Below are 17,489 nucleotides of genomic sequence, written 5' to 3' on the forward strand. Positions count from 1 at the left end.
CTGTCCAGCCAATTGCTGGCCAAGGGCAGAAAGGGCATGAAGGGGAGAGCAGAGATGAAATCCAGGGAAAAATTCCACACCCCCCTGGTCCCTGGGTGAGGATGTGCCATGGCGTCTCTCAAGGGAAAGGAAGGAGCTTGCCCAATCTGCTAGGGTGTAATCTTTGCCTTGGGAGGGGGTCTGGCTGTCCCAGCGGGACTCCCCATGAGCATGCCCAAGCCAGCCTGGTTCAAGACGGCTGACAAGTGTTTGGCCCTGCTTTCTTTTCATTTCTTGGGTAATAAACAGTTTAAAAGCCTATTGAAAGCATCCAGCATTAGGCCGTCTGCATGCAGACAAGCTCTGATGGCCTGGAGACGGTCAGCCGGGGTGGGGGGAGAAGAGGCATCCAGTCTTAGGACGAACACTGATGCCATTTGGCCAATATCTCTTCAGAGCAGGGAGCTGGGGAAGGGTCCTGGTGAGTGCATCTCCTTCTCTTCCCTCCGGCTTTCCCACTGGCTCCCCACGTTAGTCCCCAGGGCCAGGGTGAGGCAGCCGCAGCTCAGAGGTGCCTTGGACCTTCGTCAGCATTGGATGAAGGGCGTCATCTGCAATCACGGCACAGTCTGCACCGTTGTGAGTGGGGAGCAGAGGAAGCCCACCCCAGCAAAGGAGGCAAAGGGAAGGGCTTCCATAACGTTGCTGAAGTTGTCCCTGAGTGCCGGTTTATCTGGCTGTGCCAATGTTCCTGTACTGGCACATGAGAAGGTGCTTGAAGGTTTTCTTGAAAGTCGCGTTGCAGAGGGCGTAGCAGGCTGGGTTGATGGTGCTGTTGACGTAGCAGAGCCAGTAGCCGATGGACCACACTGTTTCGGGCACGCAGGTCTCACAGAAGGTGTTAATGAGGACCATCACATTGTATGGAGTCCACGTGAGTATGAAGGCTAGCAGGATAGCAAATATGGTGCGGGTGACTTTCTTCTCCCGGGCTGCCATCTGGCGCTTCTTCCGTACTTGGCTCCTGGCGATGCTGGCAAACTTCCTAGCGACGTTGGCCGGGCGGCTGTTGGCCAGGGAGTTGTGGTCAGAGGCTCCTGCCTTAGCTGGGACGATCTCGATGGCGGTGACGCATTCGGTCCCAGTCTGCTTGGTGACAATCTTAATCTTGGACCACTTGGAAGATGGGTTCACCCGGGGGTGGGATGGGCTCTGTCCTTGCCCCGCTGGCAAGATTTCTGCCGTGGGCTTGTCTTTTGTGGTCTGGGTCATGCTGACAGTGCTGGACTCGTTGGAGGTCTCCTTCTCCTCCTGATGGCCAGTGGCCTCTGTCTGTGCTGAGGGTTGGTCGTCCACTTTCCCATTCCTCACCTCCTCCTTCACCTCCACAGGCCTCTTGGGGGAATTATTGTTGTTCTGTTTGATCAGGGGGCCCTTGAAGAAGCTGAGGGACTTGCTTTTCCTCTCTTTCCTGCTTTCAGGCTTGTGCCTCCTCACCCTGCTCCTGCTGGCCAGGGAGATGTGGATGTACAGCACCGTCATGATGACCACGGGCAGGTAGAAAGCAGCGATGGCCGTGCCAAAGGTCACCGCTGGGTTGGAGAGGAACTGGATGTAGCATTCCCTCTCAGGGACCGTCCTCTTGCCCACAATGAACTGCCAGAACAAGATGGCAGGGGCCCAGAGAATGAAGGACAATATCCACGCCGCTGCGATCATTAGCCCTGCCATCTTGGTGGTCCTCCTGGCTGGGTACGTCAGGGGCTTGGTGACACAGAAGTACCGGTCAAAGCTGATGATGAGCAAGTTCATGACCGAGGCATTGCTCACCACGTAGTCCAGGGCCAGCCACAGGTCGCACACCACAGCCCCCAGCGGCCAGTAGCCTTTGATGATGTAGACTGTGTAGAGGTTCATGGAGAAGACCCCGATGATGAGGTCCGCACAGGCCAGGCTGAAGAGGAAGTAGTTGTTGACAGTCTGGAGCTGGCGGTTCACCTTGATGGACAGCATCACCAGGATGTTCCCCACCACAGTGACGAGGCTGAGCGAGCCGGTGACCGTGGCGATGAAAACCATCTCCACCGTCTTGTAGTTGGTGGGAGGCTGGATGGCCACCTCGGAGCGGTTGCCCAGGGTGAAGTTGTCGTAGGTCAGGTTGGCCATCTTCGCCTGCCAGGGCTGAGCAGAGAGGTTGTGCATGGGGTCTACAAAGGGAGCGGGGACAGAAAGGGAAAATATCACACCTGCCAGCCCGTGCTGGCAGCATTTGCTCTCTCCTCAGTTTCCCAGGCCAGCACTGCCTTGGCTAGAGCCCAGAAAAAAATCCCCAGTGTTACTGGGTTTCCCTCTGCCATTGCAGCCTTCCCCCGGGAGCTCTTTGAAGGCAACTTTTGCATCCCTGTTTAGCAATGGAAGAGACACACAGGGTTGCAGGGACCCTTTGGCCAGGATGTTTTTTTCTCTGCAGGGCCAGGAACCACCTCCCAGCAGGAGCACAGTGCTGGCTGGTGTGCCCCAAGGAGGCACACAGAGAGGCCGAGAAGCCGCAGGAGAAAGCGGGCTGTGGAGCCCAGCAGCGATGCACAGCGCTCGCTGCAAGGACAGCACGGCACGGCGCCGGTGTCCTGCCCCAGGGACGAGAGCAGGTTTATGGTATGCCCCAGGCATGTCCCACTGGCCTCCCCAAAGCACCTCCCCAAGACTGGGCTACCCCACAAAGCCTCTGCCATGGTCCACTCAGCTCACCTGGGTCTCTGGCAGCAAACAGCTCCTTCTGGAAGATGAAATCTGGGACAGGGAAAACAGCAAGTTACACTACAGCTTCAGCCCCAAGGAGTTCGTGCGAGTCCCGCAGCATCTCACTGGGGGGAGCACCAACCTTTCCCACAGAGGTGGTCTTGACAAAGGGGTGACACTGCTCGGAAGCAGATGCTGAAAATCCAAACAAAGCTAAAACCAGGTCATTTGGCTTGGCCTGGTTCACAGCCCAGCCCCAACAGGCATGGGAGAGGGAAGGGGCCACATAAGTGCCACCAGCTAGTGATGCCGCGCAATGCTGGCCCCTTCCCCCAGTCCCACAACACACTGCAGTTGCAGCCACACCGGCCGTGGAGACGTATGGGGTGAAGCCAGCCATCTCAGCCTGCTACATGGAATTATTTATGAAAGGTGGCAAGAATTATGGACAGAAAGACTGCCTTCATCCAAAATGAGATGGCTATGGTTAAACCTCCCCACAAGGTCAGAGGAGAATGGACCTTAATAAAAAGCAATGGACCAAAACCGATGTGTTGGGATGAAAGGGAATTTCCTGGAAGGGGAAGGAGAAGCAAAGGTGCTGGGGGAAGTGAGCTGGACAGAGAAGCTTCCCATCGGACCTGCCTCTCCCACACTACCCAGGTCTCCGAAACCTGCTGGACCTTCACCAGCATCACCCTGGGTGCTGGGGGCACCCTGACCCCACCAGCCCAGCAAGGGCAGCCTTCCCAGCAGCTCTACCCGGTGCCTGGGGTGGGGGTCCTGAGAGAGCCCACCCAGCCCCATGGGCACTGCTGCCGGTAGCCCAGCGGGAGCCAGCACAGCGGGTGGGCGTCCACGCCGGTACACGCAGCGGGAGCGCTTGGCACAGCGTGTCTCTGCAAGCTGGCTTGGGTAACGGTGCTGGCTCCAAGTGCCTGGGACTCCTGAATTTGATTTTGCTAAACGTACAAACACACCACTAATGTGCGCTTCTCCAAAATGGGATTTGGCAGGCTTTGGGATCAGTTCTGATTTTTAAAGTCTTTTAAAAGAAATGCTTTTGCCTTTCGTTTGTGCTGAGGGTAGGAGATTTCTGTCATCAGCAGCCAAGGTTTTAATATACCTGCTTTTTAAAGAGATGCAGGTGTGAGAAAATGGAAGCACGGCTGCTGCAGTGCTAAAGCCTGGGTACCAATGTAGCCATTAAGGCAGCTTCTGCATTAGCAAGGCTACAGCTGCGATAGCAACTGGGCTTATGTGGGTGAGGGACAGAGAAATACCTCTGTACCATTATCCTCTGAGCCTGTTAAGCACGACCCACAAAGACAAAAAGTGCTTTGAAAAGAAAGCAACACCCTTCAGTAGATACTAAATACTGATGGGGTGAGAAAGCCTGGTGGCACTGCCTGGCTTTGCACCCAGTTCCAAGCGCAAGGGATGCATCAAGGGACAGGGTAAGCGGTTTCTGCTGCCATCCTTCCTGGGCACCCAGCCAGGGATGCGAGAAGAGGTGATAAGTGTATAAAATGGCTTAGAACTATGTAATGGTGGCAGTTTGGGGGTTGGTTTCAGTACAATTGAAATGAGTTTTAAAGTCTTCACTTTGGTGATATGGAGAGATTTAGCTGTCATTCTTGTAACAGCTAATCAAACCGATCAGACAAGCTAGCAATCAAGCAGACATCTACCCCAGCTCTCCCAGGAAGAATTTGAAAATCTTGAAAAGAAACCTTTCCTTCATCTCTGCTAAAATGAGGGTTTCAGGTTTTTTTCACTTTAGTTCATGAACTGGCAGCCCCTTCTAAGTGCATTTAATTCATTATCAGCCTTGACAGGGGCTTGTGTTCTCAGTTGCCCGAAGTAAGAAAAGTCTATCTTATCCTGCTCCATAAAACTGTTTGTACAGGTCACAAGAAATGGAGGAGAAGACTGGTTCGCTCGCATGTCTTTGGATGCCACCCAGAGGTCATGCTGGAAACTGGTGTGCTGAGACAGAGGCAAACGCAGCCTCAGGGTGAAAGACTTCAACGGGTATTTTGAAAATGAGCCTTCACTGAAGGGCAAAAATAAAGCAATATCTCCCATCTGAGGGTAGGAGGGGGAACGAAAATGGTTAAGGGTGTGAAGATACATACAACACAGGCGTACAACAACAACACGCACGAGCTGGAAGATGTGTACACCGCTAACCCCCACCTCAGAGACCCTAGCTATCTTCTGCCATGCCCCAGCCTATTGGGCACCCCTTTTTTCCCCAACTTCTGCTCTCTCCATTCCGCCGTCTCTCTCTTCTGTCCCTGACACTCTCTCTGAGCTCGCCGAAACAGCCCAGCACTGCCTTTGCCTTCCTGAGCAGGGCAGGCACCTCAGTCCGGAGCTGGGAGCAGGGCAAGGATGCTATGAGTTCACCAGGTCTCAGAGCCACTGACCAAGCCATGCATAGGCACTGGGGATAGATCCTGCCGTTTGCCTTTGGGATGGAGAGCACCCAGGCTATGTGGGGCACAGTCCTCGGGCAGCCCCATCTCTGCCTGCGACCCCAGGATGTGCCCAAGGATGGAGGGAGCATGCAGGAGAGCTGCGGTGCTGCGACGGACTCACCGGTGTGACTCCATCTCCACTCTCACACCAGCCGCATCACTGTCCCCCACAGCGTGAAGCCCCCAGACACCAAGGGACCTCTCCAGGCCCTGGGGTCTCCCTACTAAATGCCTCCCCCATATGCCCATCTCTCTCCTCCTGCACCTCCAGGAGCACTTTTCTCCTCTCCCTCCCCGTCCCACATCGCCTTCCCTGTTTCCATCCCCCTTTGCCCCCCGCCTCCCTCCCGGCACCGCAGCCAGGGAGGAGATGGAGCCTTGGCAAAGCCCAGAGGCCGCTTCAGAAGGGCTCCTGGGGCTGAGGCCCCTACCTGCAGCACCAATGGGCTTTTCAGCCTGCAGACACCATCCCTGGTCTGCAGCACTCAGGGGGTTCTCTCCCAGACCTGCTCTCATGAGCTAGCTGCAGCAGACTCCATCGCCAGTCTCCTCCCTCCCTAGGACTTCTGGCAGTGATTTATGGCTGGTTTTCTCCTCTCCATTGAAGCCATTAGGAACCTCCAGCTCTTCACTGATAGCATCTTTTGGTCTAAGGGTTTCTGTGGCCACTGCAGCACTCAGCAAGCATGTGCTCAAGACAGGGAAATGCCTTTCCCTTCCCACCCAACTTCTTGCATGTTATGGATGAAGACACAAGGCACAGGCAGCCGCAGATCCAAGCAGAGATGGTTGTAATTTGGTGGGGTGCACCTATTTGGGGAGCACTTGGCACAGCAGGGTCCCCATCGCTGCCTGAGATCATGGGTGCCACCACTCTCGGGTGAGGAGACAGCTCCAGAGCAAGAGAGCAAAGCCAGTCCTGCCCACCCCTCCTTGGTCACAGGGTGACATCCGAGGGCACGGTGGGAAGCTCCTGCTATTTCCTTGCCACACACCTCATGTGCCACTCCGGCAAGCCTTCCCAGCCTGTCAGCCCCTACAAAAAGTGCTTTGCAGCCTGTTGTCAGGTAGGAAAGGAGAAATCCCTGTCACTGCTGCTGATGGTCCTCCTGTGCCCAAAAAGTCTGCACTGGCTACAAGCAGGTGCTCCATCGGGTGCAATTAGTGACCGAGCACCTACTGAGCACTCAGCCCACGTCCTCATGAGGGTCTCACTCCCTCCTGCCCACCCTGTCGCTCCCCACGTGGCAGGAGCTGGCCACCCTCCCCACCGGCATGGCAAAGACAGCGGGAGAGGCTGGTATTTACGCATGCCCGCGTTATGGTGGCACGTCGAGCTGTGGGATGAGCTTCTGGAACAAGCAGCCCTACTGCCCCAGTGTCCCCTGCCCCTGCTCCCTGTACCCCTCCACAGCCCCCATTCCTCATGCCACCACCAGCCACCCCCCTCCCTGCTCTGTCACTGCCTCCGTCCCAGCCCCATCATCATCCTCAGCGCTGGGGGGGGCGGGGGGGAAGCGGGGGCAGGTGGGGGCAGAGTCACGGCTGGTCCATGTGCATCTTGAAGCGAGGTCTCTGGGAATGAGCAGGGCTGTGCACGCACCCAGCAAGCACGCCACCAGAAACCAAGCCCCACGCTCACCCACCAGTCAGGGGAAGAAGACATTTGTAGGGGAAGGAGAGGAATTAGAGAGAACATTACTTCTGCAGAGGCTTCCAAGTGTGAGCTGCTCCCAAAGGAGATGAGCTTTTGCTCTGCATGGGTGCAGTCAGCCCTTTGGAGGAACAGCAAAACTGAAGAGAACTTGAGCCCAGGGGCTTCCACCCCAGCAGGGTTGGGGTGGCCGTGGCTGCCAGCTCCTGGCTGGCTGGACCTTGTGGGGCTCCAGGTGCTGCCCATCTCCAGGAGGAGACATCCCACACCCCGGTGGAAGGCACACATCCCCCCCTGCTCCGGCTGGATGCAGAGGGCTGGGGCCAGGGCACATCAGCTCTGGCGTAGACATCGGAAAGAGCTGGGCCAGCCCTCCTGCTGGCCCCCTGCTTGTCTTGGCCTTCCTAAAAGCGCCGAGAGGGTGAAAATCTTAATGGGATTAGTTCCCTCACGTCAAACTGCTGATGTGATACGGGGCTGGGCAGTTAGCGCAGCCACAACCAGGATTTGAGAGGAGGGAGAAGAAAGAGGGGAGGGATAGAAGATGCTGAACAGATACTTGTGTTTATGGCTCATGCAGGCAAAGGGAAGGGACACTCACGGAGGGTGACAGTTTGTGGTGCTAATTGCATTATCTAATAGCTGTTAATTAGTTCCTGAGTCACGGCACCAGTTTACAGCTAGTGAAGGATTGTTCTGGTTGACAGATTCACACCTCTCAAGGAGTGTGAAAATAGAGCTCCTAGATACCAGGAACAGGCACCTTAGAAATATAATATATGGGGAGAGGATCAGGGGGAGGCCCGGTGCGTGGTGGGGGGATTAGCCTGGGTTTGCCCCGTCGGGGAAGGCTCTGCCGGGCTGATGTCAGGCTGTTCCCTTGCCTCCACATCAGGAACGATGAAGGCAATAAACCAAGCAGGAAAACAGAAAGGAGACGAGGGTCCAGCGGAATTTGCTGCTTTAAGATGGTGGGGCTCCCTCCTGGCTCCAGCTGGCAGCTGTGCTGGCACCTCTCTGGCACAGTGAGGGTCAAAGGACCCCTGAAGTCCTTATCCTGCTCCAGAGAAGATCTGAGCTATCGTACCAGAGGAATTGTTCCTTGCAAGTAATGTATGGGGCGAATCTGAGCATTTTATTTTTCCGTTGAATGATTTATTCCTCTTTCTTCCTCTGCTATTCAACTGGTTCTCATGAGGCGAAGCAAATTCCTCTGTCCCCATGAGCTGGGAGTCTCTGGTGGCTTTTCCTGGAGCCATCAGAGAAGCACTGAGCTCAGCAGCGCAGGAGCTGCCAGCTTTCAGGGGGAGGCGAGGGGGCTGGAGGTCCCCACCGCCACGCTTGGCACATGTTTGTGCATCAGGTTTTGAAAATTTGTTGTGTCCGGGGCCAGAAAGGAGCATTGCAGTCATCTAAGCTGACCACCCGCCCTGAGCAAGCCAGGACCCTCCCCTGCTTTCACGGCTGCTTGTAACTAGATGGTTGTCACCAGGTTTCAAAGCAAAACTGGGGCACCCCGTCCAAGGCAGAGCGCACCCGGCCGTGAGAAGTGCTTGCAGGTCAGAGCCGTGGCTTATGAGCTGCTCACATAAGTAGCGCCCAGCACACTCACCAGCATCCCACAGCTGGCACGGCTGCCGGCCCCTGCCTGAGCTGGCCCCCCCCCCGGTCCTTGCGTGTATCCCTAACGTGCCCTGTATCACACGCAGCTCATAAGGGGCTACATACCACCTACCCACAGCATTACCAGCTGAGAAGCAAATCAGTGAGAAAGTGTTTTTTAAGTGGTTAGAAGTCACTCCTATAAATAACCTACCAGCACGCTGGCCGTTCTGACAATTAAATAACCATCTGTCACCCAATTATTAGGCCCAATAAATGACCCATCAGTAGAACACTAATAGCGAGCATGCCCAGCAAATGCCACGCAAGCCAAAGCCCAGCCTTACCCTGCTGTGCCCAGCCCGCAGCTCCCGGCCACCGGCGGCTCCCCAGTGGCTCCCACACCTGCGCCGGCTCCGGTGGGTAACATCACAGGGGGAGAAGGCTCACCACGGTGGCATCCCACGGCCGGGCCGTGGGGGGATGCCGTCCTCTCCCCCCTGTGCCTTCTGCCTTGCCTCCCCACGCAGGGCTGCAGCTCTGGGCTGGTGGCAGAGCTCAGCCCATGCCGCTGAGTCGAGAAGGTGCTCGGCTCTCAGCTGAGCCTGGGCTAGAGCTGCATTTCTCCCCTCCCGTCTACTGCATTAATGCTCTCTGCCTCAGAGAGATGCTCATGTTCTTTTATATCCCTGGGCTGAAGCTTTAATAGGACCTACAGGTCCCGCTGCCGGGAAGGGCTTTGGGCTCAGCCGGCAGAGGGGAAGGAGGGAGAGAGAGGATTCCAGCAACAAGTGACTGCCTGGATTAGCCGGGCTCTCCCCAGGGAGAGGTTAGTGGCCGGGATCAGGTGCCCGCAGGAGAGACGGTGCTGGAGGACCAGGGGCAAGGGCGCGGGGAGTTGCAAGACCCCAGATGTGGTTACTTGGAAGAGCAGCTCTCCCTGCCCCAGGGAAAATGATGGGCCTTGCCTGGGGACGGCAAGGGGGATGGACTCGGCCCCTCTTTGGGGAAGCCAGTTGCAGGGAAGCCCCCTCGCCCTGCCACTGCCCCACACAGCCACCGTCACTCCCACCAGGTCCCCACCACCTGCCCAGGGCACCAGCCCACCCCAGGAGCCAGAGCTGGCACTGGGCAAGGTGGGGGCTGGCCCCCACGCAGAAAGCCGCAGCACCCTGCACCCACCCTCTTTGCCCCCCACCCTGGGGTCCCCACGGGCCATGGGGTGGGGATGCGGCTCAGGCAATCAGGGATACGGTGTTGCTCTGGCAGAGCAGAGCTGTCAGGAGGGAGTGTGTGTGTGGGGGGGAGGCTGTGTTTCTCCATAAGCCACTCGTGCCAGAGCCGAGGCACTGTGAGCAAAAACACCAAGGTGCTCCCCTGAAATTTTAAAGAGCGGGCAATGGGAACTAGAGCTGCTTGCCCCATGGAGCAGGGTGAGGCCCTGCAGGGCTTTGAGAGGATAAATAAGACAGCTGAGCAATGGGTGAGAGAAAGGAGAGCTGGTGCCCTGAGACAAGGGCAGAAAATAGGGCAAGAGCAAGGGCCCTGCCAGATGGATGTGGACCTGACAGAGGAGAGCCCTAGTCCTGGGGACAGACAGCAGAGGGGAATCTTTGGTGTGCTAATGAGAAAGGAAACTGAAAATATTAGACCCCACTTGGCCACAAGACCTGCCAGAGGGTTTGGCATTGGAGGTGATGCCTGAGCAAGGGAACAGAGTGAAGGTGAAGGACAGGAGCTCCAGCAGAAGGTGGGCAGGGGACCCCAGGGCATCAACAGGGGACCCCAGGGCATCAACAGGGGACCCCAGGGCACGGACAGGCAGCACGGGAAGCGTGGGGAGGAGAGCGGGTAGGAAACCCCCATCCGTGGTGACAACAGAGGAGGGGAGGGATGGAGAAGGAGGAGGTGGGAATAGCTTCATGCTGCCAGGGAGGGAAGACATAGCTGCCCCACAGAAGACCCCTAAGAAAATCTTCCAAGAGGGAGAGACCTCATGCAGAGACTGCCTGCTGCCTTCCCTGGAGGCTCCCACCAGCTCCTGGCTGGGCAGAGCGGGAGCTGTGCTGGGGCTGGAAACCTTTGTGGGCTGCAGCTCTCCCGCTCGGGGCAGCCCAGCTCCGCCTAGGAGTCACCTCTCTCACGGCAGGATGGTGGTCCCCAGCCTGACATGGCCCTACACTAACGCCGCAGGCAGCACCCCGCAGCACCGGGCAGGGTTTTTAGTCACTTCATTGCCTGCGGCTGCACGTGATAGCAGAGGGTTTCATTGCTTATGGGCCACGGTGGGTGATCGGAGCTCTGCAAGCAGCCTAGAGATGGTCATGCTAGACGCTGCTCCTAAATGCTGCAGAAAGGCAGACTCAAGCCCAGGCAACTCTCGCCTGTTATCAGGCAAAGGCTGATGCCAGTAGGGTTTCATTGCTCTCCACTCCTCTCTGCACACACGCATGCACTTTTTTGGCTTTAACTAGGACCGCACGTGACGTAACTGCCAGCAGAGCAGGGATCCAAACTGCCCCGAAGGCACTAGAGATGCCGAGATGCAGGATACGCTCCTTCCCATCTCAGTCATGCAAAGATCCCACAAGGATGCCTGTCCCTCTGCGGCAGAGCCAGCCTGCCACGCTGCCCGGGGAGGGGGGGGCCCAGCTAACATCAACATCAGGAGGGTCCGCGAGGGAGGAGATATCGAAGCAAGGCGCCAGGCGAGCCTCTAGAGAGCCACCCCGTGACCTGGAGCGGACGCGAGGGCCTGGGACATCGTGTTTACGGAGTGATGTTTTCAGACCTTGGTGTTGCACAACCGGAGCTCTTAGTTTCCCACAGACAAATCAATCTAATTCTGTTTAAAGAGCCTGAAGATGTTAACTGGCCGACGCAAACCAACTCCGCCACGAGCCTGAAACCTGCAGATGACACTTCACCCAGCACCCCTCTCCTCCAGACACCTCCAGCTGCTGCCAGCCCCTGCTGCCTCCTCTGCCAAGCTGCAAGGTGCTGTAAAATATATTAGATTTAATAGCAGTTGTGGTAGCAGGGGGGCTGCTTCTCCGCCTGGCTTTCCTGGCTAGAGGAACGGAGCCAGCCTCGATAGCTTGGTACCGCATCAATAGCTCTGGCCGAGCCCGCTGCGTCTGAGGAGCTCGATGGTTTACACCGAGTCCTGCCTTTAAAGGACAAACTTCCCAGCTGCTGCTCTTCCTGCGCCAGCTGACCTAGGATGAAACTCCTCTGCGAGGCTCTTGAAGACAAGCAAAAACAGCCCTGTGGTTCCCTGTGTCCTTCTCCAGCCTTCTCTGAGTCATGGAAACAGCACCCGGGGTGGGCACACGTCCTCTGCACCAGCACGTCTCAGCCTGCCTAATGCTGGGAACTGTGGAGTGGGAAGGGAACGGGGCACTTGGGTATCTCTGCCACTGCCTCATGCACCGAGCAGGACTGAAGGCCACACTGCACAGGACATGCAGGGGTGATGGGGACAGGGTGACAGCAAGACAGGAAGGCCAGTGTCACTCCCATGGCTCTGGTTTGCAGGACCTCCAGCAACCGTTTCAGGGATTGTCAAAGAGATGAGGCTCTGTGCCTGCAGCCGCTGCGTTTAGAGGCTTAGACAGGCTGGTGAAGTTAATTTTCTTAGCAAACTTACACCTTACAAGGTGTAAACCGAGCCTTTGTTGGAGTTCCTCCTCCGTGCAGTGCAGCCTCTGGGCTGAAGTCATCTCTGGAGGGTCCCGGGAGCAGCCCCAGGGCAAAGGCATGAGCAGCCGTGCCTGGCACGCGAGGGGTCGGGCTGGGGAGCATCTCCAGCAGAGCCTCGTTTGCTCACGTTCACTGTGCTGGGGGACTCAATGTCTGAAGCTAGGCCAAATGATGTTGTCCTGGCCCAGAGACAAGTCCCAAGAGGACCAACACATCCACCCGCAGGGAAGGTGGGATGGACGCCAACATGCACACTGGGTTGGGGACACTCGGATATCTGCCAGGGGGGACAAGGACTGGTTGTGTGTCTGCTGCTAAAACCCCACTGCTAAACATCAAGGTGGGGACCCATAGGGGAAACACCCTGCCCTGTGCTCCTGCACCAGCAAAATACTGGGATAGTGGGCAAGCCTGCCCGGGGAGCAGATTCATTTGTCCAGGAAATACCTAACAACTCCTCCTTGAAGCTTCAGAAAATGAATTTGTCTGAATATAGCGCAAGGGCCAACCTCGGTACGTTCAAGGGTCTGGATGCAGCGAGCCTTCCCTGTGCTCCTAGAGGGTTAAAGGGATGTCGTGGTGGGCAGTGCTCTCCTGGGATGGTCAAGGCTGGCATACTCTTCTACTTGGCTACGAGTTAAATAACAGCCACCCATTAAGACCCTCACTGCCCAGCCTGCCTGGGCCCTGGGCAGAAAAGCACGTAAGTCTTCCTAGAAACTGGTATCTGTTTTCCGAGTGGTTGCCCAAATCCCTCAGAAGAGGGATGGCTTTGGCGTGGCTGCAAACACCGGCTTGAAGAGGCTTCAACGCTGCCCAGGTGCTGAGCCCCACACCACCGCCGGCACCCGGCATGCTCATGGTGGGTACTGGTGCTAGGGCAGGCTAAGGAGCATCAGTGGGGGATGCTGGGAAAGGGATGAAGTGTGGGGGGGAAGTAGATGGGAACAATCTGGTCCAAACTTCCACTTCTTGGCTGCACCAGGTCCTGCACCCTTGCATCTCCCCGAAACACATCTCTTTTAAATATGCAGTTTTAGAGCCAGCCCAGAATGGATGCTGAAATGCAAAGCAAACCTCCTCCCTTGGCTTACTGGAGAGCAACAAGGGCATAGCCCTGTGTCAGGCTGAGCAGAGACTGGCTCAAGGACAACTCCTGCTTCTCCAGAAGATGCCCATCAAAGCCCTGATTTAGCGTGCCAAGGAGAAGGGGTCAGCTTGCGCACATGAAACTCTTGCTGCGTGTGTGTGCATTCGGAAAGAGGAGCTGCTTTTGTGCAGAAAGCAGCAGCCCCTTGCAAAAAGCCTCCATTTCCCTCTCTTCTTGCTATTGCTCTCCCTGTTGCCTTTGCAGAGCTGCATCTGCCACCTCGGCTGGGCACTCACCAACCGTCTTCACCTCTGTGGATGCTGCTGGCCGGGGCTCAGCAGGGCAGGCGGAGAAGGGCTCCACAGCAATGGTGTGCTAGGGACTGCTCTGCATCAGCCGCTCATCCTGGTCTCACTATTTTTATTCCCTGGTTTTGCCTTTTTTTTTTTTTTCCTGGGGAGATGTTTGTCATTTTAATTTAAAAAAAACAACAACAAACCAACAAAACTCCAACCATGACAAAACCTGAGATCAATAGGATCCTCGTGGGGACAGTTTAAAGAGAAAAACCATGCTCCTTCTGCAAACTCAGAGTAATTGGATCACAGCATTAATTAATCATTGCAGTTCATTTCTCTTCTATGAAAGAAAACAGACTGACCCGCTGAGATGGGTATGCCCCTCGTGTGAATCAACAAACCGCTTTTACCGGTAGCCCTCCTTCTCTTCCCACCAGCTCCCTGCTGCCCGCTCACCGGGTCATTCCCGGGGTCGCTGCCACTCCGTCCGGCAGACCTGGGAACCTGCTGCCAGCTCCGAGCAAGGGCGCGTTGGCTCGGCTCCTGCAGGAATGGGGACACCGCTCCCTCCCAGATACCTGCTCCCATCCCCACCTTCCTCACCCAGGGGCTCTGCCCGCTGGTCACCAGCCCGGCTGAGGGGTGAACCGGGGATGGGTCGCTATTTCTTAGGATCTCTGTACGGGTGAAATCGCCCCTCCTCAAATGCCCTGGTCTTTGTTGGGATGTCTCACGGTGGGCCTAGTCCAGGCTGGAGAGCACCAGCAGGTGCTCAGATCACAGAAGCCAAGATGTTAGGAAGCAGGAGGTGATGCCCAGCAGTAGTGACAGCGAAAAGCATCTTGCTGTCGCCTGTGATTTCAACGTGAGCATTGTCACAGGTGATGTTTCACCAAAAGCCTGAGCTCTAGGACCCTGGCATCTGAGTATTTTGATAGACAGTGCCAGCATCAACAAGCCACCCCACTGGGTGGGTACCAACCCTCCCAGACCCTCTGCTCATCCTGCAAGTGGTGGCAGGAGAAGCCGAGCCGCCCTCGGAGGTCACTCAAGGCACCTGTGACAAGGCAAGGAGCCTCCAAACACCCAAGCAGAGCTCATCAGCTTCGCCAGCTGCCAGCAGGGCACAAAGGAACACTAGCCGTCCCTCAGGTTGGGAAGTATTTCCCTAGCCCTGGGCTTTGCAAAGACCAGCTAGAAAACGTGGCCACAGCACAGTCGGGTTGAAAGCAGGACAGAAGAGAAACCAGCGTTGCTTTCATTTAAAAAAAATGACAAGAACTGTTCCCTGATTTGAAGCCAGTGTCATTATTTTGTGAGAAAAGAAGGGTGGGGCTGCCCGACTCTTGCCCACGATGGGCCAACGGAGAGCATGGGGCAGCTCTGCCGTTACCAGCGGGGCCAGCAAGAGCTAAAGGGCAGATGGGATCCACACCTAGGGAAAGAGGGGGCAAGAGCTGTCCCCCTTGCAATGCCCAACCCGGCAAAGGGCTCTGCGGAGAGGTGGGGGGACTTCTGCCTAGTCACATCCTGGGAGGTAGCCACGAGGGCCAAAGGGATTTTGTCCGGCATGGGGACAAAGTAGCCAAAAGATATGGGATCCTGTCCCTGCTGCTCTTGTTGGAATACAGAGGGAAGCAAAGAAAGCATGCAGGTAGTTTCCTGCCCAGAAAACAAATTTCCTTCCAAGAGCAGGCACCAGGGGAGCAAATAACCCCCCACCCTGGGTTCCCTGTTCATACGCCAGGGCCAGTTCCGAGGTGATCAGAGGGACCCGAGGAGCCTTGGACCACGGATCCTGGGGAGCGGTGTTGGTTTGGATGGGAGCAGGGAAGGGGGGGTGGGGGGCAGCCCTCGTCCCGGTGCCCTGGCAGGGCTGCAGCCCTGCACGTCTCCACACATCCCGGGGCGACGAACCAGTGCGGGGGTCCCTTCCCCGCGACGCACCCCCGGGGTTCCCAGAGGGATGCAGGAGTGCAGGAAAGTTGTCAGTGAGACCCCCCCCCCTCCCCCAATTCCTGCAGCGACCGGGTGCAACATCCCCCGGGGGGGGGGTGTGTAGGCACCCCCCCTCCCCATACACCCTCAAGCCATGCTGCTCCCCCCACCCCCCCCCAGGGACTCTCGGAGTGGGGGGACCCACGGAGATGCCTCCCCCCCCCCCTCCCAGCCCGGTGCCCACGGACCAACCCCCCCCCCCCCCCAGCAGCGACTCACCGGGCAGCCCCCAGGGCTCTCCGCCGCCCGGCGCCGAGCGGTTCTCAGCGGCCATGGTGCAGCGCCGAGCACACCGCCGCGCCGTCGGGGGCTCCGGTCCGCATGGCCCCGGCCGGTTCTGGCGGCTGCCGGCGGCTCCGTGAACGGCGGGAGGGGCGGGGAGGGGGCGGGGGGAGAGGAGGGCCCGGTGCTGCCGGCTCGGCCCGGTCCTCCCCCCGCCCCCTCCCATCCCTCCCCCGCTCCCAGATGTGCAGCCCCCCCCCCCCCTCCATCGCAAAGGCGCACCGGGGGGGGGGGGGGGGGCACCACGACGTCAAGGAACCGCGGCCAATCCCCACGCCGCTGCTCGCAACCCCCCCTCCCCCTTATACCCCCCCACCCCAGATGTGGCTCCCCGCCAGATGTTGGGGCGGGGGCGGCGGGGGGGGGCGGCGAGCGTTCCCCTGCAGCACCACGGACAGCGCTCCCCGCCCGCACCGGGGCCGCCAACCCCCCCCCGCAGCCCCCAGCCCCGGTATGACCGGGGGGGGGTTAAGCCCCGTTCGGTTGTAGCCGGCAGCGCCGGGAGTAGCTGGGGACCCCGAGCCGGGAGAGGGGGAGCGGGGTCCGGCAGAGCCCGGGGGCAAAGGGAGTCCTCGACGGGCTCCCCGGCTCCCAAAATCAAGAGTTAAAATGTGGTCCCGGCGCGCACATCTGCAAAGTCGAAACGCGCGACGAAGTGACTCTCCGCCCGGCAGTCGCTAATGCTCAGGACGGGGGGTTTTCCCCCCCCCAGGAAAAAAAGCATCAACAGGCAGTTTCATAATCAGTTGACCGCCCCACAGGTTCTGCTTTCTCCTTTCTTCGTAGTTGTGAGAAAGCGTCAAGCGAGAAGAAACAAATGGAAAAAAAAAATAAAAAATCTGTCTTCCCTTCCCTCTGCACCTTTCCCCTTCTCTCTGCTTATACCTAGACCAACTCTCTCACCCACCCGCTGCCTCTCACTTCTACTGTCTCACAGATACACACGGGTATCATTTCCCCATCTGCTCAGCTCTCACACTTGCATACATAAATACATATAAACAAATAAACGCCCCACTTTCTCCCTCCTTTGAGCGATTACAGTCTCAGATAAGTTCCCACCATCCACTCCTTCACCTCCTCACCCTCCTCCTCTCTTACATCTCTTGCTCTGGGAGGTAGCACTAAAGGCCGGCGCTCGATGTCAACATCTCATCTGAAATGTTAGCCAGATGTCCCCAGTTCAGAGATTTGACCCCTCTCTTCCCCAGATCCCGCAATCTGGTATCTTCTTCCTGGAGATGAAGACACGTTTCTGAATCCCAGTAGAGACAACATCGTAAGATAATTCAGACAATTTTCTCTGATGACACATCTCCAGCTCCAAGTGCTTTGCTCTGCACCCTGAAAAGGTTAAAGCCTTTCGGCACTTGCATCTGCAGCTCGGCTGCTGCCTTTGCACACCGAGAGGCCCCCGCCACAGCAGCGAGGCAGATATACACCATCTTTATTTTTGTCACCCTAGGCCAGATCCTGGCATTTCTTTAGTGAGTGTTCAGTCAACTGGTATTAATTCTCTTTCCTGCCTTCTTTGAGGAGAGAGAAGACAAAGCTTTCCCAGAGTCAGCTGGTGAGGAGCCACGCAATTGCACCGAGCACAGTGAGGCTTCACTGACTTTTGCCAGCTTAACATCTGCCCACACTATTTTTGCAGTCACCGA

General features: G+C 57.2%; 1 protein-coding gene across 1 annotated transcript; it reads right to left on the reverse strand.

Annotated features, from left to right (window-relative positions):
- Positions 1–628: 628 nt before the first annotated feature.
- On the reverse strand, positions 629–15,820 carry CHRM4 (cholinergic receptor muscarinic 4). The gene is made up of 3 exons (XM_075031114.1): positions 15,766–15,820; positions 2,728–2,769; positions 629–2,186 (listed from the first exon to the last, which is right to left on the reverse strand). The coding sequence occupies exons 1-3, from the start codon at positions 15,818–15,820 to the stop codon at positions 709–711; spliced, it is 1,575 nt and encodes a 524-aa protein (XP_074887215.1). The 3' UTR covers positions 629–708.
- Positions 15,821–17,489: the final 1,669 nt, after the last annotated feature.

The sequence above is a fragment of the Buteo buteo genome, chromosome 6 (assembly GCF_964188355.1).
Source record: "Buteo buteo chromosome 6, bButBut1.hap1.1, whole genome shotgun sequence".
In the NCBI taxonomy this organism is placed as follows: domain Eukaryota; kingdom Metazoa; phylum Chordata; class Aves; order Accipitriformes; family Accipitridae; genus Buteo; species Buteo buteo.